At 34.9% G+C, this 9568-nt stretch overlaps 1 protein-coding gene across 3 annotated transcripts in view; it reads right to left on the reverse strand.

The window, feature by feature from the left end:
* Window positions 1-1682: 1682 nt before the first annotated feature.
* Window positions 1683-9568, reverse strand: part of SYBU (syntabulin) — a 58658-nt gene continuing 50772 nt past the window's right edge. For 2 of the 3 annotated variants that reach the window (XM_053715301.1, XM_053715300.1), the window contains 3 exons: window positions 6975-7175; window positions 4696-4848; window positions 1683-3665 (listed from right to left, as the gene is read on the reverse strand). In XM_053715301.1, the coding sequence (XP_053571276.1) occupies window positions 2567-3665; window positions 4696-4848; window positions 6975-7175 (1453 nt within the window). In that variant the 3' untranslated portion in view covers window positions 1683-2566. The remainder of the gene's footprint in view (window positions 3666-4695; window positions 4849-6974; window positions 7176-9568) is intronic. The other variant, XM_053715302.1, reaches the window with a different exon arrangement.

Raw genomic sequence — 9568 nt, forward strand, 5'->3', positions numbered from 1 at the left:
AAACACTAGAGTGTCTCTAAATTAACCATGTGGGTTAGAAAACTAAAAAACAAGCTACAATGACCCTTTAGTCCCTTCAAAAAAACGTTATAATTGCATCATTCACTGAAAAAAAAAAACGTTTTTACCAAACAGTGTCACCAGTAACTAATGAGCCCTTCATGCAAGCTGAAATTCCTATCCAAGTGTCTGAATACAGCTTACCCTTCCCTCATGGGGATATTGCCAGCCTTTTCTAGAAATAACATAGTCTGTCTAGAAAAAAAATAGACTGCAGGCTAAACTGCATTAAGGTATGTTCAAACTGTTCCCCCAACTGAAGTTTTCCTGTACTCTTCAGCCCTTGTGAGAACAGCAGTGGATCTTAGTTACAAAATGCTAAGATCATCATCCTCCTTGCAGAAATCTTCATCCCTTTTCTGCCAGAGAGTAAATAGTACACACCGGTACCATTTAAAAATAACAAACTTTTGCTTGAGAAAATAAAAACCTAACATTTTTGTCACCACACTCCTCTTTGTCCTTCCTAGCAGTTAAGCAGGCAGAGAGAATGACTGGGGGGTGGAGCTAAGGGGGGAGCTATATAGGCAGCTCTGCTGTGGGTGCTCTCTCTGCCACTTCCTGTAGGGGAGGAGAATATCCCACAAGTAAGGATGAATCCGTGGACTCGATACATCTTACAAGAGAAAAAAGGATTATCTATCTTTTAAAACAATAACTATTCTGGTGTTGACTGTCCCTTTAAAGTTTTAGAGCTCATATAGAGAGTGTAATTTTTATACTTATTTTACTTCTATTATCAAATTTATTTTATTGGTATTTTTTTTTTTTTTTAAAGATATCTAAGTAAGCTCAGGAGCAGTAGTGCACTATTTCAGAGCTAGTTGGTGATTGGTGGCTACACAAGTATTCCTCTTGTCATTGACTCACATGTGTACTAAGTATGTATTCAACTATTTTGCATAGTTATATGAAAGCAGAAGTGCATAATAAAATTAGAATATTTTCTAACAAAATGTGTTCTAAATACAGGAACAAACCAAAAAATGGAGGAGCTAGACATTTGTGGGCTGCCACATGAATTATAGAAGGTGATCAATCAGCCTGGCTGTTGCTGGAAGATGTACGAGCAAGTCAGGAAATATGAAAAGGAAAAATAATGTATAATAAACTAGAAAACAGTTAAAGGGACACTGAACCCAAAAAAAAATATTTCGCGATTCAGATAGAGCATGCAATTTTCTAATTTACTCCTATTATCACATTTTCTTCATTCTCTTGGTATCTTTATTTGAAAAGCAAGAATGTAAGTTTAGATGACGGACTGTTTTTGGTGAACAACCTAGGTTGTTCTAGTGGATTGGTGGATAAATTCACCCACCAATAAACAAGTGCTGTCTAGGGTACTGAACCAAAAATTGTCTGTCTCCTTAGCTTAGATGTCTTCTTTTTCAAATAAAGATAGCAAGAGAATGAAGAAAAATTAATAGGAGTAAATTAGAAAGTTGCTTAAAATTGCATGTTCTATCTGAATCACGAAAGAAAAGAAATTTGGGTTGTGTCCCTTTAAGGAAATGTTTTTTCTAAATATTACAAATATAATACAGCTTGCAACATTTATTTTTGAAGTTATCACTTCTAAAGTGCACCAGAATAGTTCATGAAAAACAAACAAAAAAAAATTACCACTTATAGATTTTATTACATTTTTGTTAGAATAGAGGTTAAACATTTACATCTATAAATAAATTTCACCATGCTATTTTACTTTGTAAACAATGTTCAATAACATATATAAGTACAGTAACAACTTTCAGTACAAACATGCCCCGACATTACAATAGTTCTAACAAAAAGTGAGACATACTGTAGGACAGTGTTGCTTTTCTCCACAAGTACCTCTAAGAGGCCACATTTTTATCTCAACTAGAGTACAGGTGATTGGAGAGAGCAGATTAGTAACCATGGTTACTGATCAGCCGATTATTTCACCCGATTTTCAGACAATATGAAAATCTGGCCTGTTCGTGGTACTGGAGAAGCACTGTTGTAGGAGACAAATGCCATTCAATGCCAAAAACAATGAACCATCCAAACAACGTAACTAGAAGCAATATCACTATTAGCTTATGTGAATAATTATTGCACAAATACACCAATACAGGCAGTAAAGCAAAGTCATTTGGAGGCCAGTATATTTTTCAAGTGCTATTAAATAAGTGCAGACAATCACATTAAGCAGAGCAAAGCTATGCTATTAAGAGCAGGCTAGCTGCATTACGAATACATTTTATAGTAAGTGCAATCATTAAACCTCAATATTTAAATGGGATCTCTTTTTTTTTTGTAAACTTTAGTGCAAATCAGAAGAAAAAAAAAAAAGCTATACAATTTATATTTTATTCATTTTCTCTTTTAAAGAGATCTTAAAATATGCTGGGTGATAAAGTGCAAACAAAACAATTTAGGTGCAATAGTGATAGAAATGCAATTTATTTCATATGGTAAGTGCTCTAGGTAGCTACAAATATTAAGCATTTTGCAGGGAGCTTTGTACAGGTTTAAATTAAATGGCGTCAGTATAAGAGGTTTTCCTTAGGGAATGTAAAGCCATCAAACAGCAACCACGCATCATCATACCAAAGTTATATACAGGGTCAATGCCACCTCTCTGGGCACCAAATGCCCACATCACTGTTGGAATAACTGGCACAGCTACAGCCAGTATATCAGTCCAAATATTGTTGCTCCAATATTTCTTTGTCATATTTGTCTGTGCAAAGTTTTTGTAAAGCAGAAATGATGAAGGTCCTTCAAAGTCAAGTTCTTTCATTGCACGGTTTGAGTTGGAAGGAATCTCATTACGCAGTGACTCAGGAGATAAAAGAATAGCAGAGTTTGGATCATCTGGTGTCAAATCAATTAATGCAGATGAGCCAGAAAAACATTTAACATGAAGACCGCCTAGCATAGATGATCTACTAACTGGATAGTCCTTATGGGATTTAAAAATCTTTAGAAGGACATTCTCAAAATCAAGGCTGAAAGGAACAATATCTGTCTGAATGGCTTGTTCCATCCACTGTGAATCTGTAGTCTTTTTAGAACTGGTTGATTCATTGGACCTCTCCACATTGGCTGCACCAAGACTAGATTGCAAAGCTGTGGAACTCAGAATTGCTAAATTATCAAGCTCACATGTGGTCTCCATAATAATATCATCATACAAATCATCTCTGTTTGCAAGTTCATCATTAAGGAGAAGGTCACAATCTGCCATCTCCTCTGTTGCTTGGTCCTCTAACAAAAGTCCTTCTGAGATTTTATCATAAATTGCACTTTCTGTGAGTGAAGCTCCCGAAGAATTACAGATATAATCCAGACACTGGTCATCTCTGAAAGAGCTATCCTGTGCCATCTCCATGCTGCGAAGCAATGTCTCTAGTTTTCTGTTCTGAATATTAATGTCTATGAAATATTTCTGGATGCCTTTATCTTTTTCAGCCAAACTATTTTTCATGGTCTCAATAAACTGTTTTAGCTGCCTTATTTCCTTCCTTGCTTCTTTTAGGGCAAGCTGAGCTTCCACGCGATGACACTCTTCTTCAATCCAGTCCTCCCTCATTCGTCCCAACTGAGACTTTAGGTCTTGTATTACAGCTTCTCTGCAAATATTAAATCACAGACACATTGTTATGCCAAAACTGTTTAGCAGAACCATAACTTAAATTTTGTTTGATAGAGAACTTATTGAGATGTATTATTCAGCATCTGTCAGCTAGGCATAAAAATGTACTTGGACTGAATTAAAAACAATCTTTGAAGTTTGCTTCCTAAAACTAATTAGATGCTACAGTGATTTAACATCCAATCTCCCTGTAAAAACAAACTTCACTATACATTTATTAGTAATTTTGCAGTAAAATACCTCAGATAAGTAACTGGAGTGCCCCTATCATACTTAAACGGGTTATTAACATCTTCCAATTATAAGACATGTCTCTTGCCTTGCTATAGATTAACATAACATTTTAAGAACAAATTACTATCTCACTTGCTGAAATGTGTTTTTTCAACATCCAAACTTCACCAAACCATTTGCCTTATTTGGAGGAGCCAAGCCTGACTTGCTATTGGAGTAGAAAATGATGGCTATAGCCATTATTGCTAGCAAAAAAATGCATTGTTTTGCAGTTCATTATTTGAAAAGGCAAATTAGGGACAAATCTGCAGTGTGCACTTCCAATTTTGAGGATTAGAAAACTCTAAAATCTCAAAGTTAAAATACACAAAAAAGGAGCAAAATAAATATTGAAATGATATTGCAAAGTTAATTTTACTATGCATTTTATATTACTGTCTGCTGTCCCTTTAAGTATGGTGAAATGTACCTGAGCATGCAATATTCTACACAGTATTGGATATTTCTGAGCATAAGCTAATTTACATCTGTTTCAAAATGGCCACTGCAAAGGAGACCAGGAGCATGGAATCCACTCCACTTTTCAAGAAGTGCATCTCGGAAATCACTCTCTATTATTTGCAAAACTTTGTACATTGTACTAACAAAATGATAGCTACAGGATTTTAAAAATTATATTTTGCAATGCAGTGCTTTTTCTGATATGTGTTATGAGTTTAATGCCCCTTTAAAAAAAAATAAACATGAAAATGCTGTAAGCGCAGCATTCGTACCTTTCCTGGAGTGTGGCCTGAGATTCCTTCAATTTTGCTTTTAGGTGTCGTATAGAGACTTCTTTCTGTTGCAAAGGAGTCAAATACTGCTCAGGAGATGGTGGTTTAACTCCATGGTTATCTCCGCAAGATGTATGGTATCTCATGGTGCGTCTGTATTGGACAAAATATAAATCATTCTAAATAGATATTACAGATGGTGCTGATAATCAAGACACGTTTCTGAGATGTAGATTAATGCAGAGACATAACATTGTGCATTTTAGAAAGAGCCACCAACTACCAGATGCAAATAGAGTGAAAATTTAGTTTAAAAAAAAACAAAAAAAAAACGAATCCATTTACCGATGGGCTCCAGAAAAAGTGCCCTGTGTATGTAGATGGAATATAGCTAAGCAAATCCCCAAATTTTAAATATAGATGCTAATTGATCACATTACAACTTACTGGTATCTTCATTTAAAGAACATCAGGTCTCGATGAAACAATAAAAATACTTCCCATGAGTCTTTAAAAAAAAATAATTGTATAGATTTATAAAGAAATTTGAATCAAATGCTCTTATGACGATTTCCTAATAACTATGTTATTGTACAAGCAAAAAAATTGAATGAAATAAGAGCAAAGTCCATGGTTTACTCTGATTGCCAACTGAGGCACTATGACGTGTTTGTGTGGGCAAACTACTTTTATCTACCTATGTAAAAATTGGTGCAAAAAAGATGCATTTCAAACAATCTTTTTCAAAGGAATAAAGCAACCAATTAATTATTTTTTAATTCCTTACCTCCACTCAACAAAACAATCTGGTTTTGGTCACGGTTTTAAAATTTGATTAAAGTGAAATGAAACCCAAATTTTCTCTTTCACGATTCAGATAGAGCATGCAATTTTAAGCAACTTTTAGCACCCTGGATGGGTAGCGCTTGCCGATTGGTGGCTACATTTAGTCACCAATCAGCAAGCACCACCAAGGTGCTCAACCGAAAATGGACTGACTAAGCTTATATTCCTGCTTTTCAAATAAAGATACCAAGACAACAAAGAAAAATTGATAATAGGAGTAAATAAGAAAGTTGCATGCTCATATGACTCATGAAATAAAAAATTTGGGTTTCATTTCCCTTTAATTTTGCCTAGACTTGGCACTGTTTTTACCTTATTAACTGACCACTTCCACCTGGGTTTTGCATTAAAAAAAAAACTTTTAGTCTTATTTCATAGGCACCTTGTTTTCAATGTTTGCTTTCCATATTTGCTATGTAGCTATATTTGCAAATAAAAGGGACATTAAAACACTAATTCGATTTTAAAAGCATAATAGGAAGGTTGTTCACCACTTCACTCAGTCATGGGAGCCGTCATGTTGAAATCTAGCTTTCATTGTGTTCCAGTGCTGACATGTTTGCGCATGTGCAGCAAATTTACTGCAGATACCTGCAGTGAAACCTAAGTCCCAAAATGGCAGCACCCATAATTAAATGGAGGTGCATGAAATGTATTTAGTGTTTAGCATTCCATTAAGGGTCCGATTGTCTAAAGCTCTCTGGTGTGGTGAGATTCTATGAGAAGTCTCATCAGTACTACCAGGCACACACTGTTGTACTCTTATTAAAACACAAGGTAGCCAGATAAATTATGGGTAGAGTTTTGTATTCAACAGGTTTCTGTAGCATCTTTTCTTGATAGACTGTATTTAAAAACCCTTTTTAATATAGCTTTTTTTTTCTAAATGAACTGACCCATAAAATAATACATATCAAGAATAACATACGTATTGTAGCTGCAATACTTTACTGATATGCAAATAGCAGGTTCCATTACTTAAAGGACAACATGTTTATTGCAAGGAAAGCAGTCTCTATAATGCTGACCTCTGGTCATTTAGCCTTACAGACAGTCTCGCTGAGACATTTATTTTTCTTTCTACAGCTTCCCTATTTTAATTTCCCGAGTCCCATACTGCAACCCATGCTCCTTATACAAGTTCCTGACATTACAGTTTTCATTATTTCATAATTTACTCTCTACATTCACCCAACCACATCTTGCTCATTTCAACTGCTGTTGTGACACTTTCACGAATATGATTACTGTGGTCACTGGCTAAATTGTGAATAAAACCCTCTGTATTTCCAGGATTCAATCCCATTAAAATGCACTATACTCTCTGAATGCAGTAGTTTCTTTGAGTTACACACACTTCTCAAAAAAACAACATTTCCATCACAAATACAAATTCATGTGGGAAAAAAAAAAACAAGAGAAAATGATGCTACCGTTGGGTTGGACTTGTATCACTTCCTTTGAAGGAGCCAGAGTTACTACTGCTGGCAGATGAGATACCATACGCATCAGCTGCATTCACTGGGCTTAGCTGATTTCTACACAATGCAGAAAATAGTTCCTTGTCACGCGCAGGGGGGCTGTTTCCAGGTTTGCTAGATGAACATGTGATACCCTTTCCTTGAGAAACACGACTGTAAAATACCAAGATTTTTTTTTAAATTAAAAAATGTAGAATATTCACTAATGCAACCAGGATACCATATACCTTCAGATTTATATGAGGTTTTGATTAAAGTCAACTTAACTCAGTCTGATTATGCAAGATGTGCATGTAAATGGAATATATAAGGACACGGTGCACACACAATGTTTTAAATACATATGATGTTAAAATAATAATAGAAAAATAAAAAAAAAACGTTCTAGAGTGAAAATTATATGGTAAAATGCATTAGAACAGGTAATTGTTTGCCTTACTGACTCAAGCTCCTACTATGCCTACTATGTATTTATATGCCCATAAAATCAAACTCCTGTTTAAGAGCTGTGAGCCTTGCAGCTTCTCAGCAGAATGCAGCCAGTGCTTGGCACGTTTGTGTGACTGCTGCTCCCAATTGGCTCATTTGGCTGACAAGCTCAAAATAATGAAGACCCTCCCCAGTAATGTTATGATAAAGCTATGTGCCATAAAAAGATATATATATATATATATATATATATATATATATATATATCCAAAAATGCAGGAACTCACTGGGCTTTGTTATATAAAAAGTATATATGTATTATTCCATTTAAAAGTTAGACATAACGTTTCGGCACATAATAGTGCCTTTATCAAATGTCAAAATAATCCAAAATAGTACAATAAAGCACCTAAAACCTGCATTTTTGGATACTTCTGTAGCAGTGCACCGTGGCATTACCGGTTGTGGGTAAGATTGTGCGGTCCTTATTGGATTATATATATATATATATATATATATATATATATATATATATATATATATATATATATATATATATATATATATATATATATATATATATATATATACACATATACACATATACACACATACATACACACACATACATATACACACATGCACTCCCTCAAATGTAGAATGGAGGGCACTCTTAGGACTTTGTTGAGTTAAAGTGATATTTTTATCGTACAGTGAGCCTTTCTCAAGACAATCTTGTATATATTTTCGTGTTTCAGACCACCATTTCTAAAAATATCACTAGGTAGAGATGTTTTTGTAACCTGCTTTTGTAAAAATAAATACATTTAAAAGTCTCTAGGTAACAGTAATATTTTCTGTCACAACAAAGCCTGTAATTTTTCAAAACTACATACTGTTTTTTTTAATATGCTTTTAAAGTGGTCAGCTAGTATGATGCCTTTTTAAGTTCTCTGCATTAAAGTAAAGCCATGGTTTATGCAGCTGACTGTCATAGGGAATTAATGAAAATGTATTTAAGCAATTTAACAGGAAACACAAACACCTAGATTACGAGTTTTGCGTTAGCCATAAAAAGCAGCGTTGAGAGGTCCCAACGCTGCTTTTTAAGGCCCGCTGGTATTACGAGTCTTGCAGGTACAAGTGTACCACTCACTTTTTTTCCGCGACTCGAACATACCGCAAATCCACTTACGTCAATTGCGTATCCCATATTTTCAATGGGATTTGCCTAACGGCGGTATTACGAGTCTTGGAAAAAGTGAGAGGTACAGCCTCTCCTGTCAAGACTGGTACCACATTTAAAAGTCCGTAGTTAAGAGTTTTATGGGGTAACGCCGTAATATAAAACTCTTAACTAAAGTGCTAAAAAGTAACCCCTAAACCAAGCCCACCCCCCACATCGCAAACACTTAAATAACATTTTTAACCCCTAATCTGCCGACCGGACATCGCCGTCACTTTAATAAATATATTAATTATAATTGTAGTGTTAGGTGTAATTGTAAATTAGGTTTTATTTTACAGGTTAATGTCTTTATTTTAGCTAGATAGTTATTAAATAGTTAATATCTATTTAATAACTATTCTACCTAGTTAAAATAAATACAAAGTTGCCTGTAAAATAAAAATAAACTCTAAGCTAGCTACAATGTAACTATTAGTCATATTGTAGCTATCTTAGGGTTTATTTTATAGGCAAGTATTTAGTTTTAAATAGGAATAATTTATTTAATTGTAGTAATTTTATTTAGATTTATTTAAATTATATTTAAGTTAGGGGGTGTTAGGGTTAGACTTTGGTTTAGGGGTTAATAACTAATATAGTGGCGGCGACGTTGTGGGCGGCAGATGAGGGGTTAATAATTGTAGTTAGGTTGCGGCGACATTGGGGGCGGCAAAGTAGGGGTTAATAAATAGTATGTAGGTGTCGGCGATGTTGGGGTCAGCAGATTAGGGGCTCATAAGTATAATGTAGGTGGCGGCGGCGGTGTCCGGAGTGGCAGATTAGGGGTTAATATTGTAATGTAGGTGTCGGCGATGTTGGGTGGCAGATTAGGGGTTAATAAGTGTAAAATTAGGGGTGTTTAGACTCGGGGTTCATGTTAGGGTGTTAG

Source organism: Bombina bombina, chromosome 5 (assembly GCF_027579735.1).
Source record: "Bombina bombina isolate aBomBom1 chromosome 5, aBomBom1.pri, whole genome shotgun sequence".
NCBI classification, from domain to species: domain Eukaryota; kingdom Metazoa; phylum Chordata; class Amphibia; order Anura; family Bombinatoridae; genus Bombina; species Bombina bombina.